The sequence below is a fragment of the Natrix helvetica genome (assembly GCF_964273705.1).
Source record: "Natrix helvetica genome assembly, chromosome: 6".
NCBI lineage: Eukaryota > Metazoa > Chordata > Lepidosauria > Squamata > Natricidae > Natrix > Natrix helvetica.
The window spans coordinates 27,479,907-27,504,751 of NC_138553.1; the positions used below are offsets into that span (position 1 = coordinate 27,479,907).

Below are 24,845 nucleotides of genomic sequence, written 5' to 3' on the forward strand. Positions count from 1 at the left end.
TTACTACCAAACCTCTTGTAATGTTTAACCAAAATTCACTCTCTTGCAACCTGTAGCTCTGAGTTCTGAGGAAGAAGGCAAGAAATTCAGAGTCTGATGTACGACTGGTTGGCGTGAATACACGAAAACCATACAAATGTTAGCCTTTCTTCTAAATTTCAACTTACCTTTATGCTTTTCTTACTGAATTCTACTTGCTTTTTTTTCTTTCTTATTACTTTATTTTGTTCAAACCATTTACACATCCATGTAGCAATTTTTTTTGCTGCCATGAGAATATCTTTAAGTAAGCTAATCTTCTCCGAATGGTATTTTCTGTGAAACCTTTGGAGGATTTTTTTGTTCTTGTTTCCCATCTTTAATGTTTAAAAATGTAATTTTTATCCAGCTTCCCCCACCCCCCCATCACCAATGGTTTTGTTGCTATTTTATTTTACAAATAAAGGGAGCAGGAGCCTCTGTGTCACACTGTAATGTTTTATAAATGTATGAATATTGGTTGCTTGGCATGGTATAAATAGTTTAGAGACCTGTACAATGTGAATAAAATGAATCTTTAAAATGCAAATGTATATTTAAAAATAACTCAATAATATAATTTTTAGAGAGCACTTGTCAGTCTTCCCAGATAGACCAGACAGGTAACGCCCGTAGATGAGATAATTTTATTTTATTGTAAAGCTATATCAACAAAATCTTACAAGTCTGAAAGTACACCTCTCCTTTACAGCCAGAGACCGTAGGGGAAGTCCCTTCCAAGCCTCTTCCTCCACCCAATATGCAGCTGTAGGCTCTGCCCTCTCTTATCATTGCCTAGCAGCATCTCTTCCTTCCCCATCCCCAGGTTATTCCTCTATAACGTTACAGCATTTGAGATAATATTAGTTCTACATATTATATATCTATATAATTATAAAGCAGGTTGGCAGCAAAATGCCACCAAATTCTGCTAGACTAGGCACTTTTAAAATATATATATTGAATGATGGACTCTTTCATATCTTGAATTTATCTTCTCAATTGCTCTGAACATTTTTATTGTTAGCTGCCACCGCCTGAAATCATGATATCATGATACAAATGATCAGAATTGTTCATTTCTATTTATTTTGTAGCTTCTAAGACTTTAGAGTTTAATACCGTTTCATTTTAATTTAGCATTCCAATGGCTAAAGTAGCCACAAGTAACATTATGGATTTGCCCCCTTTCCTTAACTTTCCCCAAAGTACAGCTTAAGAATTGTCTGATCGTAACTTCTCTATATTAATAGAGAGATACATATATGGAAATAAAAGCTACAAAAGAAACTCACACAATGGAAGAAGAAATGTTGGGAGTTAAATTTTATTTCAGACACATACACACAAAAAATAGAAAGGGTGAATGTTGCTTCATATTAAACAAGCATTGAACAGTATGGAACAAGACAGCTGTCATGAAGACATCTCTGTGCCCTTCCAGCTGCCAAGCACCTAGACAAATACATGTCAACTACTAAATCCTTTCTGTCTTACAACTAAAACATTTGCAAGAAAGGGTCAGATCCATTCCACAATTGTTGTCAGACTCTTAAGAGGAAGACTTCCAGGACTGACTTTGGCTTATATGAATAGATGACATATTGTTCACCTCTTATTAGATAAGCAGATATTGTCAAACAATAAGTCCACAGAGGGTTTTTTCCCCAACCTTCGTATGGAAAAGCACGTTAGAATCTCATGGGTATTTTAGTTAACTGCAGAGAAACCTAGTTCAGAAACACTGTGACTCATGTCCTCATCTCAGATTTGGACCATTTCAAATAGAGGGTTTGTCCTTGGAAATGATTTAGTTGCTACAACTGGTCAAAAATGAAATGACCTAGCTATTAGCAAGGAGGAGAACATTTAGAGAAGTTATTCTTCAGCCATTGCACTGGTAGCCAATCCTCATTACCCGTAAAGCTCTAAATGGCAACCTGAAGGTTACAGGATCATCTCTTCCACTCAGATTTGCCTTGGCCAGTGCATATATCTCAAGTGCGATGGTACCATTTGAGTTCTCACTCTTTGTGTCATGGAAAACCATGGCCCTGAGATTCTGGTGCCCCCAATTTTGCTCACTTTTCATAGGGCTTTTAAAAAATTGTATCATTCCAACAGGCTTTTAATGCAGACATTGGACCTGGACCTTGGTAGGTCCACTTTGTTAGGTTTGGGTATTATTTTATTTTATAATTTACTTGATATAAGCAACTCTGATTTCATGTACTAGTTATTTTACTTTGTAAATTGATAAATAATGCTTTAGCTTATCACAGTATTTCTTGCTTTGGTTTTTAATTGCTTCAGATATTTCTACAGGTAAGAATTTTTATCAAGGATGAGAACTCCACTATCAGCTACATCAGGGCGCTAACTATAGTTTCCCTTTGTTTAAGTTAATGTAAATAGCCTTTTTTCATTAATTTGCCTAAGCAGAAAATAAAAAGAGTTTGAAGATTCATGTACCAGGGTAGGTGCTGAAGCCATACTCTGAGTTTTAAAAGCAAACCAGGCATAGACATGGTGACAACTAGTTGTTATCTTCCCCTTCCCCCCCAAAAAATACTCTAAATTTTGAGCACCCTTTACTCTAAACCACTTAAATGCATAGATACAGATGTACATTTGGTTTGATATTCAAAGATTTAATCCTGTAGTTGTTTGGTAAGTAGCTTTTTTATTTTATTTTAGGAACTGTGCTTATGTCCATTTAAGTCCACAGAACTATCAAAAAGATCTCAGTGGGTTATACCGACAGTCAGTAGGGGGTAGAATCAGTGGTGACACAGTAGTTAGAATGCAGTATTGCAGACTAATTCTGCTGACTGCCAGCAGTTCAATTCTCACCAGCTCAAGGTTGATTCAGCCTTCCATCCTTCCAAGGTCAGTGAAATGAGATGGTTGGGGGCTTAGACAGGGATGTAAAGCATTGTGAAGCGGTATACAAGTGTAAGTGCTATTGCTATTACAAAACCAAAAGCAAACTTGAGACACCTAAATTCAAACTGATCCTTAGCCATGGAAATTTGCTTCGTGACAGTAGGTCAGTCACTTTCTCTAAACTCAATCCGCCAAACAGGATTGGTATTGTGGGAATAAAATGGGAGAAGTCCTTTTAAGTTACCTTGAATTCTTGGGGGAAAGTTGAGATATAAATTTAACACACACACTCCCAAATTAAACTAATGCTGGTGAAAGTGGAAATAAAGAAAAAAATGAAGATGACCAATAGCAAGAGGGATGGACTCAGTTATGGTGATCATAAGTGCACTGTTGGAAGACATGAAAAACCAGGAAAAGAGTACGAAGGATAATATCTATCTATGTGGTTGCTAGGAGCTCAAACAACTTGATGGCACATAATCAATCAATCAATTACACAGAACAGTACACTAATTTAAGTTCCTAGAGGTAAAGGGGGATAAAATTGACATACAAATAAACATGGCACATTAAATGTCCATTTCTCAGTTTTTTAAAAAAAATCAGAATTATACTAAAGAGACAATTAGTTTATTATATTTGTACATTTTACTTCTGATGCAATCCTGTTTAATAATATCTTTTATTAATGTTATTTACCTTGAATGTCATTATTGTTAAAGAAAGAAGTAAATATTACTTTTAGAAATATAGGTAAGGACAAAGCCAGAAAAATGTATTTACATTTTGGATAGCACGCTTGTCTGCAATAAAGCAATTCAGCTAACCATAGCAGGACTCTGAAGCTTCTGCTGCTAGCTAATTTTTGAATTTTAGTTTCAGGTTTTGAAGAATAGATTCACTGTTATATCAAGTGAAGTCGGACAATAACTTTGATGAACACACACACACACCCCAACACACACACACTATCTTCTGTTGGATTCTCAATGAGATCAAATATTGAAGATGCAAGCATCTTATTTAAATGTTGTTTGACAGTTTGAAGTTTCAGAAATTCAATCCCGTTCATTCTATTTTTTATAAAAAGCCCCTTCAATATTTGAGAAAATGGAAGATTATATTAAGGTTGTATGAAGGTAACCATTATACAAAAGATTAATTTTAATCTTTTAAAACAAATCTCTGTACTTATTTGACCTTCTACTACAGAAAATTAAACATCTAAGTAACATATTGTTTTATTATGACAGGTAAGACAGAATTTAATTATCTAGCACTGAGAATTTTTAATGCATTGAATTTTCTATTGAATGTTCTACCACAAGGTTGCAGAGCCTCTGGGTGGCACCCAAAATTTGAATCACTCTCTTGATGACAATGTACTTATGCTAACTTTTAGGTTTACTATTTTGTTCTTCCTCTTCGTCTTAATTTTTTATTTATTTATGCTGTTGCTGAAGACAAGTTTCCTTGGTTCAAATGTGTCTCAAAGATACTTACAATATTTTTTGGAGTATAAGACCTTTTTCCCTCAAGAAAGAGGGTGAAAATCTGGGTCCGTCTTATACACTGCATTTTTGGCCTACTGAAACAAGCCTCTCAAAGCCTCTGTATAATCCCCCCCCCCCCGCTTTTTTTTGTTGCAAAAAACGAAGCCTGCAGAGTGCTTGGGAGGCCTGCAGACTGCAAAAACTTTTTTTAAAAAAATTAACTCTTCAAAATCATGACGGAAGACAGCATTCCATTACAGGGCTCTCTGATATCAACAGTCGTGGGGAGGGGCAGGTGCGAGGACAGATTAAGAACTCGTAGTCGGTTGAGAGACCGGGGGTGCTGGTTATACCCGGTCACTTGTACCAACCCCCGCATACTAGGTGGTCAGGATCTACAGACCCAGGGCCTGAGACTGTTGTTATGCAATGCGAGGTCCGTTGTTAATAAGGCCCCCCTCATCTAATTCTGGAGGGGGAGCCGGACCTCACAGGAATAACTGAGACCTGGTTGGGTCACGAGGGAGGTCTCCCCCTCGTGGAAATGTGCCCACCAGGTTATCGAGCATTTCACCAGCCTCGGGCCCAGGGAAGGGGCGGTGGGGTAGCAGTGATTATCCGGGAAGACTTAGAGCCGAGAGAGTTCACTGTACCGCAGACATCCGGGTGTGAGTCCCTTATCGTGAGGTGGGGCCCAGGGAAGCAGTTGGGCCTGCTGATAGTATACCTGGCTCCTCGCTATACATCAGCGGCCCTGCCTGAACTCCTGGAGCTGATCGCATCGGTGGCGGTTGAGACCCCCAAACTCTTAGTGATGGGGGATTTCAACCTGCCGTCGATGGGAGAAGCGTCTGAGGGGGTTCGGGAGTTCATGGCTTCCATGACAGCCATGGACCTGACCCAATTAATTCAGGGCCCTACCCACGAAGGGGGCCACACGTTGGACCTTGTTTTTGTCTCTGGCCAGTGGACGAGTGATCTGGGAATAGGGGATTTAACTATCACTCCCCTGTCATGGTCAGATCACTCACTTCTCCGACTTGACTTCCCTGGTGCTACCCCCCGCTGCGGGGAGGCGGAACCGGAAGGCATTAGATGGTTCCGCCCCAAGCGCCTGATGGAACCAGATAAGTTCCAGACGGAGCTTGGGCCACCTCCTGTGGACCTGACCCGCCCTCGGGTGGAGGACCTGGTAGCCACATGGAATAGTGCGACTGCCGGTGCCCTAGACCGAGTGGCGCCTTTGCGGCCTCTCCTGCGGCAACGAACCACCCTGGCTCCCTGGTTTACCGAGGAGCTAAGGGTGATGAAACGCCACAAGAGACGCCTAGAGAGTCGTTGGAGATCCTCCCGCTCCGAATTTGACCGAGAACAGGCATGAACCTACTTAAGGACGTACCTTGTGGCATTAAGAGCGGCCAAACGTCAACATTGTGCCGCTCTTATTGCGTCCGCAGATAACCGCCCTGCTGCCCTGTTCCGGGTGACCCGCTCCCTCCTGTTTCAGAGGCCGCGGGAAGCCCCTCTACAGGGCAGAGCAGAGGAATTTGGGAAATATCTGCAGGACAAAGTCGCTCAAATCCGGATAGGATGGGTCCCTTTCAGTGGTCCAGTGGAGACGCCCGAGGCGAGTCTTGAGAGACCATTCTGGGAGGAGTTTGATTCGGTTGTCATCGAGGATTTGGACAGGTTACGTGGACGTCTGCGACCTACCACATGTTTATTGGATCCGTGTCCCTCCTGGCTTGTACTGGCATCCTGGGAGGTTACACGCGACTGGCTCCTGGGCCTAGTGAATGCTTCGTTGGACGAGGGGTCTCTGCCGGCCACCTTGAAAGAGGCGGTTGTGAGACCCCTACTCAAGAAGCCTTCCCTGGACCCAACGGAGCTAGCTAATTATCGTCCGGTCTCCAACCTTCCCTTTTTAGCGAAGGTTGTAGAGAGTGTGGTAGCCCAACAGTTTCCACGTCACCTGGAGGAAGATGATTATTTAGACCCGCACCAGTCCGGCTTCCGGCCCGGGTACAGCACGGAGACGGCCTTGGTCGCGTTGGTTGATGATCTCTGGAGGGCCAGAGATAGGGGTTGTTCCTCTATCCTGGTCCTATTAGATCTCTTGGCGGCTTTCGATACCATCGACCATGGTATCCTGTTGCGCCGACTGGGGGGGTTGGGAGTCAGGGGCACCGTTTTACGGTGGTTCGGCTCCTACCTCTCCGGCCGGACGCAACGTGTGTTGGCAGGGGAGCAGAGATCGACCCTCAGACCCCTCACTTGTGGGGTGCCGCAGGGGTCGGTTCTCTTGCCACTCCTGTTCAACACATACATGAAACCGCTGGGCGAGATCATCCGTGGCTTTGGGGTGGGATATCATCTGTATGCTGATGATACGCAGCTATACATCTCCACCCCGAACCACCCCAACGAGGCCGTCGAAATGATGTCCCGGTGCTTGGAAGCCGTACAGATCTGGATGGATGACAACCGACTCAAACTCAACCCCTCCAAGACGGAGTGGCTGTGGCTTCCGGCCCCCGGTTCAACCAGTTGCTTCCATCTCTGGCCATCGGGGGCGAGCAACTGGCCCCCATGGAATAGGCGCGCAATTTGGGCGTCCTCCTAGATGCCCGGCTGTCCATGGATGACCATGTAACAGCCGTGGCAAGGGGGGCGTTCCACCAGGTTCACCTGGTGTGCCAATTGCGCCCCTTATTGGACTGGGATGCCTTGCGCACAGTCACCCATGCGCTGGTGACGTCTCGCCTGGACTACTGCAATGCTTTCTACATGGGGCTTCCCTTGAGATGCACTCAGAGACTACAGTTGGTCCAGAATGCGGCCGCGCGGGTTATTATGGGGAGGACTAGGTACTCCCATGTAACACCTCTCCTGCGCGAGCTGCACTGGCTTCCTGTGGTCTATCGGGTGCATTTCAAGGTTCTGATTATGATCTTTAAAGCGCTCCATGGCACAGGACCTAGTTACTTGCGGGATCGCATCCTGCCCCATACATCCCTACGACCAATCCGCTCAAACAGAGAGGGACTTCTCCGGGTGCCGTCCGCTAAACAGTGTCGGGGGGCGACACCCAGGAGCAGGGCCTTCTCTGTGATGGGCCCAGCCCTGTGGAATGACCTCCCCCTTGATATCAGGATTACTTCCGATCTCCGCTCCTTCCATGTAAAGCTCAAGACCCACCTCTTTCAACTGTCTGGCCTGGCTCAACCGTAGTTTATCCTTTTCCTCCTGACAGTCCTTTTTTAAATTGTATTATTATTTCGGGGTATTTTAATGACTAATTTAATTTTTATTATTATTAATGTAATGTATTTTTAATTATTACCTCCTCCATGCATGTATGTATATGTATGTATATGTGTGTATTTTTATGTTTATATGTATGTATGTATATTTTATTGTACGCCGCCCCGAGTCCCTTGCGGAGAGGGTGCGGCTAACAAATTAAATTTCTTCTTCTTCTTCTTCTTCTACTCCGGTGCACCTTATAGTCCAAAAAATACAGTACATAGTTGCATATATTTATTCTACAACAACAACAACAACAAAGTTGTTGCTGGAAGACTTTTGATTTTTCTCAGAGAGTGCTTGATAAAGCAACCTGATTAAGGACAAATGAAATTGGGAATGGGTTGGCACACAGCCATTTTACACAGCCATGTACTAATTACCATCGTCTTGTTGACTACATATAGCCATTATTTTTCTTAATTTTCTCGGTCAGACTCATTCAACAGTTGAACTAAATAATCTTCCTTCTCCAACCCTCAGTTTTTCCACATCTTTCTGGAAAGTCAAAAAGAACTCCCTAACTTTATTAGTATTTTCAAGGCTTCCTGGAAACATCCAGAAATAAGCTTTCAAAATAGCTTCTGAAGGAAGAATGCAATTACTACTGCGGCATAGGCTTTGGGTTGCTTCATTTTTGTTTCACATTAGACCAGTGTTTCTCAAACTTGGCGACTTTAAGTCCTGTGGACTTCAACTCCCAGAATTCCCCAGCCAGCTATGCTGGCTGGGGGATTCTGGGAGTTGAAGTCCACAGGACTTAAAGTCGCCAAGTTTGAGAAACACTGCATTAGACAATATAGACAACTATTCTAGAGTTCAATTTGTTCCCAATAATACGTAGTAGTTCCTGGGTAATGAGTGCCCTCTTATGGCAAAGAGCAACCTAAGCCACGAGAATTGCTCCCCAAATGTGCCACGTTGAAGCTAATTCTCTATAAAAATAGAGCCACTTTTTTTTTTTGGCTTTACAAGGCACAGTCAACTTTTTCAGAGCCACGTCTTTTTTCCAGCATTGTGTCATTTGTAGGAGCTTGGAGACTTTATGATTAAAGAACTCTAAAACTGTAAATCAATTAAAAAATTTATGCAACAGCTGATTCTTGTTATTTTTATATTCCATGTATTTTTACATATTTAATCAATGTACACGTTTTATTTTTTCCTGAAAACAAGTACAGTATTTTTCTCCTCTCCCCCACCCCCCAAAAGTGGGTGGAAATGTCTGCATCTTATACAGTGAATGTTGCCGAAGCTCCACCCATCTGCCAGCCCCCACCCTTTGGCCTCTGCCTCCCAGAAATTTGCTTCCTTGTAGCAAACAGCAAACAGCCTGGTCAGCCTCAGCACAGCCTGATTTAGTATGAGCATCTTATTGGGGGTTGGATTTGCCTCCCAAAATACCACCTATCAGCTGTTCCAAGCTGTGGTGATCGTCACCGCTGCTGCCCATCGTCACCACCGCCTAACCCCGTCACCTGGAATGGGCAGAAAACGGGGCATGCAGAGGCGGTGATAGGCAGCAGCGGACGGTGGAGATCCCCACAGCCTAGAACAGTTGATAGACGGTATTCTGGGAGGCAGATCCAACTGCCAATCAGCTGCTTGTGCTAAATCAGGCTGGGCTGAAGCTGACCAAACTGTTTGCTGTTTGCTACAAGGAGGCAAGTTCTTGGGAGGCAGGTTTTTTTTCTTCTTGTTTTCCTCCCCAAAAGCTAGGTGCATCTCATAGTCCAAAAAATACAGTATTTCTGTACGAAAGAGTCAATACATGTATAAGACACATATATACACATTAGCAATTGCATTTACTAGCAATTTACATACTGGTAGAACATACTATGGACCTGCAACTGACCACCTGTGGGATCCTGGCATGTATTCTTGCCTAATTAAGGCCTAAATTAAATTACAGTGCAAATTAATAAATATTAATCTTCAATTGGCTACTTTTTCCCCTTAACAATGAGTCTGAGAGAAAAAATATGGACCATGGAAGGAATAAGGTATATAAGGGTTTCAATTCTTTCTTTTCACAGATTTCTTCATGTAATTTATTTCCTCCACAAAGCTTCAAAATTATATACACCTTGAAAACTGAGGCCTATAATTAAAATATTTTTAAGGTTTCTTTATAATAACATAAAATTGTAGCTTTGATAATAATCTGTGGAATATTTATTTTGCTCGGTGTTCTGACCCAGCCTATTAGTTCCCAGCAGGGAGATTCCCTTGGCACCTTCAATACAGAGCCATTAGTCCTGACAAACTTTGTTCTGGGAAAGGAATCCAACTTGATTAATGGCCACTGGAAAATGGATGGTTGTCTGTGACAACCAGCCACTCCCAAACCCCTGCTATTTATTTCCCAGCCAGGGAGTGGCTGGCTAGCGTCTATGTCCTCTTCTCCCTGAGAGCCGGCTTGTTGCTTTCCGTTACTCTCCTCTCCTTGCCTCCCTACCCATATGCACATCTGGGATGGGCCCCATCTGTTCCTCCCCCTCACTCAGCTCATGCCCTGAAGACAGCTGCCACACCACCTGGGAGCGGTCTGCATCTGTTTCCTCATCAGAGCTTTCCAGAGGCTAGGAAGGTGGCCCAGGTACCCCTCCCCTCCCCTTGTCTGACTCTGCTGCTTGTTCTGCTGGCAGCCGACGGGCCACAACACCCTGTGCTAAATAATTTTTAGGCAGGACACTTATCACAGCAAACAAAATACTCCTCTGATTTCTGTTAGATCCCATGCATATTATATTATACTTGAATGTGTGTCACGTTTGTCATAGGAAACACTGAATAAGTATCTAATCTGTAGAAAAGCTGAATTGATATTGTGCGGATTTATTAGGACAAAATTCTGAGGACCAAATAGGAGAAATGCTACAGATTTTCATTTATAAAGTTTCTGCGAAAAATTATATTTATGCAAGGTATATAAAGTGTATACTTTATAATTATAAATATTGACAAAAACTGAAGACATTTTGTTAATAATGGTTACCTCTCTTTCTGCCCTATAGAAGAGCTACAATTAAAATATACAGGTAGTCCTTGATTTACAAAAGTCCATTTAGTGACTGTTCAAATTACAAAAGCAGTGAAAAAAAGTGACTGTTTTTTACACTTACAACCACTGCAGCATCTCCATGGTCATTTGATAAAAGTTCGGCCACTTGGCAAACTAACTCATATTTATGACGGTTGCAGTGTCCTGGGGTCATGTGATCACCTTTTATAACTTTCTGACAAGCAAAGTCAATGGGGAAGCCAGATTCACTTAACAACCATGTTACCAACTTAACAACTGAATGATCTTTGATGCTCTCTGAGCTTGCTTGCTTTCTTGCAGATGTTTCATTACCCAAATTAGGTCATGTCAATCCTGAGCTACAAATATTCTCCTTAACAGCTTAACAGCTGCAGGGATTCACTTCGCAACTGCGGCAAGAAAGATCGTTAACATGGGACAAAATTCACTTTAAAAAATGCCTCACTTAGCAAGCAAGTGAATTTTGGGACTCAATTGTGGTTGTAAGTCAAGGGCTATGTATAAGCAGAAAGAGGAAAAAAATGTTTATTTTGTAATGAAACATGACATTCCCCCACTAGAGGGTGCTTAGTTAACAAAGGTTTAAGCAATGTCACCCAGAAAAGCTTACATGGGAAGGAGCATCACATATAAACAAATAACACTCATAAAGTGCTTCAGGAAACGTGCCAAGGAAGCATCTGTCTCTGTTCTATTGGCCACATATTCAAAGGCAGATCTAAAACACCTTTTTCTTTTAAAATGCAGACGGGTGGGCGGGCAGGCTGGCAGGAAGAGCATAAAATTCAAACCTTTAGTATAGAAATCCTCTTGTTTCTAATTTAGAAATCTGAAGACAACCTTCTCTAACCCGATGTTAGAAGCTATGGACTAGAATGTCGAGATGGCCATGATAGCTGGGAATTCTGAGGACTTTGAGACCTTATTAGATTTCTTAAGTTAATTACATCAGGGATTATAATCAAGTATAATACTGTTTTATTGACTTTAGGCATAATGTGCATTCACTTACAAGAATGTCTTTAAGACCAATATCTACCATAAATATATCATAAACAATCCTTTAATTCATATAAATCAAGGAGAACTAGTTGAAACTTGAGCTGCTATTTCACATGTTATAATACTTTTCTACAATACCCATTGCAAATTAATTTTTATTGTGCTGCATCTTTTTGTGTAGAATAGGACATAGGAAAAAAATGATCTTCAGGTTATGCATATGTGAACAGCATTGCAATTCTGTAATCGTAGTAAATTTAAGGAAGGTTTAGAGGAGCCTGGAGATAACCTTAAGGAAGGAAGGAATGCACCAACTGTTATGGGAGAGTAAACAATTCAACCCTGGTAAATTATTAGGCATCAGAAAGTAAATGAAAATAACTCTGCCTTGATTCTGATTGGTATGAAAAAGGGCAGAGAGATATTTTGGAGAGTTTTCAACATTCTGTTACTATATTCTATAACACAAATGAATTAATTCCTGATATCCTTGCTGTTTCCTGATCTTGCCTACCTCAATGCATTTTTGATGAGAATACAATTGATTGAAGTAATCTAAGTCATACCAGGTTGCAATTTTTAAATAATGTGAAAGTATCTGCTTTCTCAGTGGTATGGATTAAAAAGGATTAAAAACTAGGCTGAAGGAAGCATATTGCTGGGATATGGCAGGTTGACAAATTAAATCTGAATAAGTCATACTCTGTAAAACATTTTTTACACTTAAATACAACAGATTGGGAATAGACTATTAATTACTCATAGCCATCTATACAGGCAGAAATGTGTCTAAACCATTTCAATATGGATTAAATAGCCTTCAAATACTAACATTGCCTATAAAGAGTTCAAATGAACTTACGCTGAATCAGATAAGGCTACATTCAGTTATTATTTGTTCAATAAGGCATGGGGAAATCTAGATGATAAGATATAATTATTGTTAAAGTAAATTCATCTGCAACAGAACAGAGTGGGTGTTTTCAAAAGTATAATTTGCTTCTCACAATTACGTTCAACATTAGAACCCTCCATACACACACAGAGTCACCCATCAGATCTCTTTTATGGTTACAGAGAACTTAGTCATATTAGGAGTTCCCAATGAAATTAGTTAAAAGCTTTGAAATCTTATTAATGAAAGTAAAAAAAAAGCATAGCAACTGTTTCTGTATCAAACAGATCAACCTGGTAATTGGAATTTAAAGGCTATTTCTGAGCATGCATATATATTGAATAATACAATTACCTTTACACATGCTCGTACAATTCCTAAAATCTTATTATGATTAAATTTCTTTAAAGATCTGAGCTGCATTTATTTTCCTTTAAAAAAAACAACCCAATCTGGAACAGATTCAGAATGCCCATCCTATCAAGAAATATGAGCCTTATTACTTAAACAGAAAGCTATTTATATTGTACAATAATTCAAAACTTGCAACTTGTTTCAGTAATTTGCAATAAATATGATTATTAGATTTTTTTAAAGCAAATTTACAGGTAGTTCTTGCTTAATAAGCCTAACTGGAACTAGCAAGACTGCTTCTAAGCAAAGAGGTCACCAAGTTGGAAATCACAGCTGGAAAGAGACAAGTTTCACTTGTTCAGCTTTAGTTTGCTTCCTAACCACTTTCTCATCCTTTGGAATGCTCAAGTGATTGCTGGTTATTTTTTATACATCAAAAGCAATACAGTTGTGCTGCAGCCTAGGGATGGGAACCGTGGGTGTGCTTGGCAAACAGCTTACTCTCTTCCTTTGCAACTGTGAATGGTCAAGCAAAAGGAGAGATTGCCTATAAAAATTGATTACTAAAGAGATGTAAAGTACTAAAGAAAGTACTATAAGCTTTTGCATAGTGCACCCATGATTCCCCAGTCTTGGGCTATGCATCAAAAGCAGTGCAGTGTGGTTGCACTGTGATGCATAGAAGAGCAAACAGCTTACTTTCTTGCAATCCCTTTCTCTTCAATCTCTGAAAGGGGCATTACTGCTGTCATTCTGACCTAGCTTTTCTGCTAAGATTTACCATTTATTTTTAATTAATATCCAGCTCACTGGATTATATGGATGAATCAAGGACAACAGGGCCATACACTATCATTCAAAAGCTTTTTCACATTCTTGTTTCTTTTAACAAACATAAATTATATGATGATTGGTTACTTTTCGTAAGTTCACATCAAAAAGCATGGATTATATTGACAAAACATTTTACAATCGCTTGGCCAATAAAACTGTTATTAACTTGCTTCCTAGATTATTCCCTTAAAAAAAATCAACTGCAAATGATTTTATTCAATTAGTATTATACTTTAAGGTTACAAATTTATACTTTACACTGAACATCTCTTTCATTTCCTCTATTTCCTTCTTTCTATTTATTTTTTACAATTAAAATGTAAGCATCTGGAAAACATAAAATTCTGAACATAAATCTGGTAAGAGGGGCTATGTTTTCAGTATTGTGCTTAACATCCTCTGATGTCCATCCAGTCATCGGCCAAAAAAGTAACAGAACTCATTTTTCTCCCTCAGAAATGCTTGCTGGCCACCTGCCTACTATATTCTTTAGCGTTTTTTTGTGCCTATTGATTTATTTTACCTTTTTGCAAAATAGGCTGTAAAGTGGAACAGACGACATCCTCTTTGCCATAGCAACAGAGTAATTACTCAGTTCCTCATTCATGCCTTGGGTTTTCTAAGTCTATATCACTGTGATCACCACAATCATGTTGGCATGTGACTTCCTCTTTTGCCCTCACTCAAAGAAAGTTCTGCAGAGGCACTGTCTGCTATAGTCTACTTCCAATAGCTCTTCTAGCTATAGCAATTCAAAAACCCACCGAGAGGAAGATGGACGGCTTCTCTCTTTTTTCCACAATATGGGAGATAGCTGCTCTAAAACCTGTACAGGTTTATAGGGATAATTACAAATCCCAATAAAACATTATTACAACAGAAGCCATCACATAATCATGATATTAATAATAATCCACTTAATAAAAAGATTCTTACCTGACTGTCCCTTCCTGGGTATCCATGATAACTGGAAGTCAGAGGCTCATTCTGAAATAAAGCAAAGATGATACTTTGTGAAACCATAAAAGCAATGGTGGGATTCAAAAGATTTTACTACCAGTTCTGTGGGTATGGCTTGGTGGGCGTGGCAGGGGAAGGATACTATAAAATCTCCATTCCCTCCCGACTCCAGGGGAAGGTTACTGCAAAATCCCCATTGCCTCCCAATCAGCTGGGACTCGGAAGGCAGAGAATAGATGGGGGTGGAGCCAATCAGAGGTGGTATTTACCGGTTCTCCAAACTACTCAAAATTTCTACTATCGGTTCTCCAGAACTGGTCAGAACCTGCTGAATACCACCTCTACATAAAAGGATATCTATCCAGAATACCTGAAAACATTCTAATATGAAATGAAAAGAGGTAAATCTTTTCCTAGGAACAAATGATTATATAGTTAATTTACAGGATACCTGTTTTAGTTATAAAGGTTCTAGATAATATCTTTTCCACATTCATATCTGTGACACAGTATTGTGCAAGAACAGTTATTCCCTGCCTGGATTCTTGCAGGATTGGAGAGAATAAATTCAAATAATAAGGCATTTTGCCAAGGTAAAAACATCAAAAATTAATTATAAAATATAAGTAGGAAATTATCAGACATAGTACATTACCTTATTTAATTCAAGAATTTCATAATTTGAAACATTATTTTACAAAAATTAAGATGTCATGTGAAGGTTTCAATATTTAATCTGAGCTAGAGGATTCTGTAAGCTTGTTACATTCTTGTCAGCTCTCTCAAGTAACATTTCATGTATAAAGTCATACAGAGAAAGCAGGGTTTTTTTATATTGTGCTTTTTTTAATCTCTTCTTTAAAAATGAAAGGTTTTTATTCTGGCAACTTGTGGTGTCTAATTATTTCAGGAAGTGAACAGGGATAAGCGCACATATTGCTAAATATAGAATTGGACGTCAGATTGATTTTTTACATAAGAGGTTTATTTCCTCTTCTTTTTGTAATGTAACAATTTTATCACAGTAGCTCCATTAATAGCAGAACAAGAAATAAAACTACACTGCTCTGAGTCTGCTAGAAGAAATAGCAGTATACAAACACAAATAAGTATAATTATAAATTACTCAGTATTATAGAAGTTGTCTCCATTAATCTTTCAAATACCCATATTTAAATCACTTCTTAACACAAAATAATAATAGCAAAAATAGCAAAGAGGCACCACTTATTTTAAGACTAGTTGTGCATACAAAGGAAATTTCTATTAACGAGTACATTGCCATTTGGTAAACTACAATTTGACGTTCAGTGACATATACATTGTGTTTACTGACAATATCAAGCAATCACTGGATATTGAAGCAGCAAATAAAATACTTCTTCATGGTCCATTTTAGACAGCTGAAGTGTTCAAACATTTGCTTGATGATGAAATGACTAGAAGGAAGACAAAACATTGAGTGTCTTTATGTAAAGAATTAAAAGCAGAAAGAAGGTATCAATATAATTTAAAAACCACACTGTTTTCGGTAAATGGATGTCTTTGCCACAGTTCCCAATCTTTGTACCATAACAATAATTAAATCTCACTTTCTGTGGAGAGAGGGGAAACTAGCAGGCAGCTCTGGCATATCCCCCAGGAGGTAACTGGTGCTACTAATTTTACAGGTCAACAACTTGCTGATGTCTCTTATTGAATAATTATTCTCCGCAGGAGTAGGCTATTATGGAAAACTCAAGGACACAAGCTGAAAAACTGTTACTAAGAGTTAGGACAACAGCCTAATAACTTTAATATGAAATACAGAGATAACTGAGCTTACGAAGTAAGAGATCCAAATAAAAAGTGGAAGAATTTAAGCAGGACATAATTTTGTTTTATGTACTGCATCTACAGTGCACAAAAAAGTAACGTTCACCAGTTTTTTCTTCTTCCCAGAACAGATGGATCTCCAACCTTAATTGTTCTAGCTTGTGACTAGACCTAATTTCAATATTCCTTCATCTCATTATAATCAATTTCTGATTATTAAAAGCATACAAATAGCCATTGACAGATCAATTAACTCAGAAAGTCCTTACCAACAATGTAACAACACCAGATTTACTATTAAACAGTATCCCTGTATATTGGATACATACAAAATATATGTTTTCTCCTTGTATATATATGCATGTATATATAGAAGGAGCGTTGGTCTTACCTGGTTTTTTCTCTGTGCGCTGCAGGAGAATATATGAATCTCCCTGTACAGTAAGAAAAAAGGGGGATTTCCAATTTGGCATGTACGCATAATTTTATATTGTACAAAAAGTTTTCATATGATATTTATATATTATTCAGTACTAAAAAAGTACTTTTACATATTCACACATTCTCGGTTAGCCAAACATGCATGTGCTTATGCAGAAGTGTTTTTTTTTAAAGAAAATATTTGGAGTATTTTTCTAGAATCATAACCCAAAGCTGCCTGTGAGTGTGGATGCAATCTTTCTGCCATGCACTAATTTCAACAGAAGGCATCTATGAATGTATTTTTCAATCCAGATGGACTAGCTGTGAAAACAAATATTTCCTGAACACAAAATAGGGACAATAAACTGTATTCAACTTATCCCACAGATAAGAAGCTACACATTTTATTTGCTATGCAATTATTTATGATTTTGATGCACAGCATGCACCTAAAGTTGAATAATAAATAGGAAAAGTAGTTAATTAGTTTTCAAACTTCATTTTTGGTTCTCTGAAAATCTGCAATCGGGCCCAGGTGTTCCTCAGGCAGTTTGTCTAGCTTTACTGACTTCCCCTTAAATACATAAGAACTAGGAACAACACCAAGGAACCGATTTAATTGGTTCCTAGGTCTTGTTAAGGAACACCAAGGAGGTATCATGGATAAACACTGTGATTGCATAGAGGTATTCCTACAACATGCCCAGAAACCTTAATCATGCAAGGAGTTTGTCAGCAGCCATTCCAAACATTAAAATCCAATACCCTAACTTTCCACGTGAAATGTATACCCCGGTATTTAGCAAAGCCATGTACTCTATTTAAGAATTGTTATATTTTTATTCACTCTCTTTTATTCATCTTTATCACTCTCGGTTAATGTTCCAGGCTACAAATTTACTACAGCATAACATCTGAAAAAGTAACTGGTGGATGAAAATTGTTTGTTTGTTTGTTTTGTTTGTTTTGTTTTTATTGGATTTATATGTCGCCCTTCTCCCAAAAGACTCAGGACGGTGTACAACATTAAAAAACACACATCCCAAAAGTTAAAAAGAAATTAAATATATATCCAAAAAAACAAATCGAATTTATGGAACAATACATTTAAAAAATGAGTTAAAATTAAAATGAAAATTGAAAACTATTCATACTCGAGAATATCCATACTCAAACTAGAAGTAGGAAATAACACACGTGATGCTGTTTTAGGCTGTATTTCAGAAGTTGGGAAACTACTAATGAAATTAAGTTCTGAAAATGTGTGGATCTCTATGATGCAATACTTAAAATTCCAAGCATAAGCCTCCAGAAGAGGGGGTGGGGGGACATAAAACAATATTCATATAGTGGTGTTCTAGATATACCAATAATAATACCATCTCAGAAATTTTTGCAAATTCCTCTGTGATTATATGAATTGGCTCTACTGTTGACTAATGCGCCAGTACTATAGAGGAAATTAGTGACATCACTCACTCTTCCTTCCTGGTATTCTAGTCTACATTGTCTCCCTATGGCGCATAACTCTAATCTCTATGGCAACCTGAGCTCTTCCTTTTTTGGGGTCGAGTGGGGAGCAGGAAGTAAGATCTGAAAGTTTTTATTCTAGAAGTAACAAGAACTAAATTTAGAGTTTCAAATATGGAATAGTTTGACAAATGTATATTTAACTATTTTTCTCGGAATGAAAAAAAACAACAACAAATCAATACCACCGTGTGTCATCCTTTCCTGATTAATCCAGAACTGAATAAAATCACAGTGATCTTCTCTCACATACATACCATTGCTTTAGAAACTTCTACTTAATTTTTTCCCCAACAGTTAGCATCTGACTACAATCTTTTAAAAATGCAATTTGGAAGGGGGTGGGGGAAATAGCCATAGCAATAGCACTTAAGACTTATAAACCACTTCATAGTGCATTATGTAGCACTCTCTATATGATTTAGGGTCAGCATATTTCCCCAAAGCTGAGTCAACCTTGAACCGGTCAGGATCAAACTCCCAGCAGTGGGCAGAGTTAGCCTGCAGCACTGCATTCTAACCACTGCGCCACTATGCCTATAACTTCATACTGAGAGCAGAGTATTCCTATTTTAACAATACCAAATCAAACAAATGTATAGTGTATGCAAATATATTCCTATCCAAATATAGCTGGAAAGCCTGCTTTAAGATTTTTTTTATTTAAGAGATGCACTGAAATTGCAGAGTATACAGTTGCTGCTGAAACGATATTCCACACAAAAGATAATATAGTGAGATACACAATCAGTTTAGCTGAGTACCTAGATTTCACACACTTATTTAGCAATCAAAGCATCAACTATAATTAGTTGATCTATTTTGTCATCTATAAGATGACAAAAGTGTGTAAGAGAAAAGGAGTAAATTAAATTAAAGGATACAAAATCAGTTTAGCTGAGTACCTAGATTTCACACACTTATTTAGCAATCAAAGCATCAACTATAATTAGTTGATCTATATTGTCATCTATAAGATGACGAAAGTGTGTAAGAGAAAAGGAGTAAATTAAATTAAAAGATACAAAATCAGTTCTGTGCAGCAAAAAACCCAAGCAAACCTTATCATGATAGTTTTCTTCTCACATCAAAATAAATGGCATGCACAGTAGCTAAATATTGTGCATAATGCAAACTATATAAAGAAACAAAAACCCCAACTGTTTTTATCATGGAACAAACCGCCACAAAAAATATATTTGACTGATAGCATATTTCAGGCTTGAGAAATGCATACAGATAATCCTCGACTTATGGCCATTTGCTTAATACCGATAAGTGTTTAAAGTTATGACAGTGCTGAAAAGAAGGACTTATGACTGGTTCTTGAATGTACCACTGGTGAAGCGTCCTGTAGTCATGTAATCAAATTCTGAGTGGTTGGCAACCTGGATATACATAGTCCCCGACTTACAACAGTTCATTTAGTGACTATTCAAAATTACAACAGCACTGAAAAAAGTGACTTATGACCAGTTTTTCATAGTTATGACCTTTGCAGCATCCCCATGATCATGTGATCAAAATTCAGATAATAATAATAATAATAATAATAATAATAATAATAATAATAATAATAATATTTAATACTTCTAGACCGCCCCCTCTCCCGCAAGGGACTCGGGGCGGTGTACAGTTCATACAAAATATAACAGGATACAATAAGATTAAATTAAATATGTACAGTTGACAATTGACATGGAGGAGGTTAAAATGTAGTTAAAAGAACTGTACAAAGCAGATATAAAATAAATTCAAACCCCTAAAAACAAATACAGTAAATTAAAAAAACCCTAAAATAACCAGATATAATACATTTGCCAGGAGGGACAGTTGAATTATGCCAGGCCTGCTAGTCGGAACAGGTGGGTCTTCAGTTTTTGCCGGAAGGAGCGGAGGTCAGAAGTGGTTCTAATGTCGGGGGGGAGGTCATTGGGCCCATCACAGAGAAGGCCCTACTCCTCGGTGTCGCCCGCTGGCATTGCCTAGTGGACGGCACCAGGAGAAGTCCCTCCCTGTGTGAGCGTATTGGCCGCAGGGATGTATGTGGGAGGATGCGATCCCGCAAGTAACTAGGTCCCGTGCCATGGAGCGCTTTAAAGATGGTAATCAGCACCTTGAAACGCACCCGGAAAACCACAGGCAGCCAGTGCAGCTCGCGCAGGAGAGGTGTTACGTGGGAGTACCTCGTACTCCCCATCACAGCCCGCGCGGCTGCGTTCTGAACTAACTGCAGTCTCCGGGCGCGTCCCAAGGGCAGCCCCATGTAGAGAGCATTGCAGTAATCCAGGCGGGACGTCACCAGCGCATGAGTGACCATGCGTAGGGCATCCCGGTCCAGTAGCGGGCGCAATTGGCGCACCAGGCAAACCTGGTGGAACGCCCCCCTTGCCACGGCTGCCACATGGTCATCCATTGACAGCCGGGCATCAAGGAGGACGCCCAAATTGCGCGCCCGTTCCACAGGGGGCAATTGTTCGCCCCCTATGGCCAGCGATGGGATCAGCTGGCTGAACCGAGGTGCCGGTAGCCACAGCCACTCAGTCTTGGAGGGGTTGAGTTTAAGTCTGTTGTCCCCCATCCAGACCCCGACGGCCTCCAAACACCGGGACATCACTTCGACAGCCTCGTTGGGGTGGTTTGGAGTTGAAATATACAGCTGAGTATCATCAGCGTAGAGGTGATACTCAACCCCAAAACAACGGATGATCTCACCCAGCGGCTTCACATATGTGTTGAACAGGAGAGGCGAGAGGACCGACCCCTGTGGCACTCCACAAGTGAGTGGCCTCGGGGTCGACCTCTGTCCCCCTGTCAACACACATTGCCTCCGGTCGGAGAGGTAGGAGCCAAACCTCCGCAAAACGGTACCTCCGACTCCTATCCCCTCCAACCGGCGCAATAGGATACCATGGTCGATGGTATCAAAAGCCGCCGAGAGGTCTAATAGGACCAGGATAGAGGAACAACCTCTATCTCTGGCCCTCCAGAGATCATCAACCAACGCGACCAAGGCTGTCTCTGTGCTGTGCCCGGGTCGGAAGCCGGACTGGCGTGAGTCTAGATACTCGGATTCGTCAAGGTGTCGTGGAAACTGCTGCGCCACCACATTCTCTACAACCTTCGCTAGAAACGGAAGGTTGGAGACTGGACGATAATTAGCTAGCTCCATTGGGTCGAGTGAAGGCCTCTTAAGCAAGGGCCTCACCACCGCCTCTTTCAAGGCGGTTGGTAAGGATCCCTCACCCAATGAGGCATTCACCAGGCCCAGAAGCCAGCCTCGGGTCACCTCCCAAGATGCCAGTACCAACCAGGAGGGACGCTTGCCAACTGTTCCATACTTATGACCATTGCAGTGTCCTGGAGTCATGTGCTCACCTTTTGCGACCTTCTGACAAGCAAAGTCAATGGGGAAACCAGGTTCACTTAACAACCATGTTACTAATTTAACAACCGCAAGTGATTCACTTAATAATTGTGGCGAGAAAAGTCGTAAATTGGGGCAAAACACACTTAACAAATTTCTCAGTTAGCAACATAAATTACGGGTCAATTTTGGTCATAGGTCAAGGACTCCATGTATTTATGACAGTTGCAATATCCTAGAAGTAAACATCATTTATAAACTTCTCAGGGATTTCTGACAAGCAAAGTCAATGGGGAAAGCCAGATTCATATAACAACCATATGATTTGCTTAATGACGGCAGCGTTCACTTAACGATTGCAGCAAAAAGGGTCATAAAATTAAGCATGACTCATTTAACAACTACATTATTTAGCAATAGAAGTTCAAGCCCAATTCTGGTTGTGAGACAATGATTACTGCACTTCTTCTCAAACATAATGCCATTCCTACTGTTGAACTGATTGTTTAATACAGTGTTTCTCAACCTTGGCAACTTGAAGATGTCCGGACTTCAACTCCCAGAATTCTGGGATTTGCTGGCTGGGGAATTCTGGGAGTTGAAGTCCAGATATCTTCAAGTTGCCAAGGTTGAGAAACACTGGTTTAATACATTAAAAAAACCTGGATACTGCTGTAATCCTTCTCTCCTAAACTGCAGTTGTTCAGTTGCTGAACACACCCCACGTTTGCCTTCCAGAACATGGATTAATAATCACAAAACAGTCTAACACCAGCTGTCCTAGTGCTTAACTCTGGGTACGAAACATCTTTGAAGGAGGATGCTTGTAATTTGAGGTTCCTCCTAGACTTGCATCTATTTCTAGATAAGCAACTGAAAGTTGTGCCAAGGGGCCTTTGCTCAGCTTCTTCTGGTGCACCAGTTACAGCAGTTCCTGGAGCATGAAAGCCTGGCAATAGGTACCCACACTCCAGTGGTGGGTTACGACCGGTATGCCTTGGGCGTACCGGTGCTTGCCGGGAGAATTGGGTACCGTTTCAGTACGGTGCTGCGGAGGGCCCACCTGCTTGCCCGCCATCGTTACCTGTTTTTGACCTCTTCGGGGCTTCTGCACACGGAGCGTACACGACACTCCGCCGAGCAGCTGGAACGTTGCGGAGCGTCTCAGGTGGTAAGTGTGCATGCATGCATACACGCTGCGCACATTCATGTGGTCGACATCGGGCCCATTGCACCGTACCAGTTGCAACGGGATCCGGAACCCACCACTGCCATACTCTTAACATCTCTCAGTCCAATTACTGCAGTGACTTTTACATTATATTTGAAAACTGCCAGAAGAACCAAAAGCAACATATAAAACCAGTTTGGGAGATAGCGTTCAATGGGTGTCTGAATACAGTTCAAAGTTCTGGTTTTAACTTGTAAAGTATCTTAAGGTGTCATTTCTAGATATCTGTAAGCTTGCCTGCTTCAGATAGAAGAAATATCTGGCTTGTTCATCTGCAAATGTTCCCCACAGAAAAATGATTAAGCATAGTGTTTGTCCAGGTATGACCTGGGAATCCTTATGCAATGAGCAATATAGAGATACTGTAAATCAGGGGTGTCAAACTGGATTTCTCCTCCACGGGCTGAGGGGGGGACGGGGGGGAGATGGGACGGACGCCTCCTGCAGCATCCTGCCGGTCAAAATGGACCAAAAACAGGCCGTGCAGGGTTCCTATGCAGCCATTTTCAGCTGGCAGAGGCATCGCAGGCCAGTCCTTTGATATTTCCAGGCCGGCCCCACGGTCCAGATTTAAGCACCCTGTGGGATGGATCCAGCCTGCAGGCCTTGAGTTTGACACCCTTGCTTTAAATAACGTTGAGAACTTTGAAGCTAATTTTTGCTCTTCAGCAGTTCACTGAGAAAAGCACAAATGTGAAAAAGTTTATTATATTTTGGTTGATTTAATAAAAGTGCATTATAATGTTAATCGACTCAACCATGGAATGCTCTGCGCAAAAATGAAGTTGGAGGTTAGTTACTGAATTCTGTAATAACAGTGTTATGATAGAAGTAAAACACGACAGAATAAACATAATGCTTAGCAAATGGTTCAACACTGGGCAGGGAATAAGACAGGTAGTATGTAGAATTCCTTCAGTTGTTTAAGGAATGTATTCATAGAAAATGCCTGTATGATATTACAGATGAATTGGTGTGGGGATATGAACGTCCATAAAATTTTATATATAGACAATCCTATAATGCTGACTTGGAATGTGAATAATCTGCATCAAATGTTAAATAATTATTCAAAGTATGCTTTCTGCTATTTGCACATCACCATGAGCCCAGTTGCGTGCAGCTATACTAACGTATTCCAGATTGATGCTACATATGTGCTCACAGATTCCCCAGATCATATTTTGCCTTTTGAGCCTATACATAATACTCATACGTATGTTTGCACTTTAGTTTTTAAAAAATGGAAAGAAAGGAGGAAAAAATATTTAATGAAGCATATATGAAAATCTCACATCCTACACTTTCTTAAAGTTAAAAGATAATGGGGAGTTAATTTCCCCAAATCAATTAGTAATTGTATCTTTCCTGAGTGTAGCCCTGAAGTCATCTTTGGCATTCCCACCAATTCCACCTATTTGCCATAATATGGCACTTTCTCATCCAATTAAGTAAACAGACGTTTGGCACATTACAAATACTAAAAAGCAGGCTATTTGGGGTGGATAAAAGTTTAAAAAAAGGATTTAAATAAAAGGATTTAAATTTTAAATCGGATTTTTTAATTTAAATCGGATTTTTTTAAAAAAATTATCAAATTTATTTTAATACAATGTTTTGGAGTAAAAATCTATCTAAATACAGATTGTTTTCTATGTAAGATACATTAATAATTTAGT

The 24,845-nt window shown here is 40.1% G+C and overlaps 1 protein-coding gene across 4 annotated transcripts in view; it reads right to left on the reverse strand.

Annotated features, from left to right (window-relative positions):
- Window positions 1–24,845, reverse strand: part of RBFOX2 (RNA binding fox-1 homolog 2) — a 192,942-nt gene that overhangs the window by 114,203 nt on the left and 53,894 nt on the right. For all 4 annotated transcript variants that reach the window (XM_081956659.1, XM_081956658.1, XM_081956657.1 and 1 more), the window contains exon 2: window positions 14,777–14,827. In XM_081956659.1, the coding sequence (XP_081812785.1) occupies window positions 14,777–14,827 (51 nt within the window). The remainder of the gene's footprint in view (window positions 1–14,776; window positions 14,828–24,845) is intronic.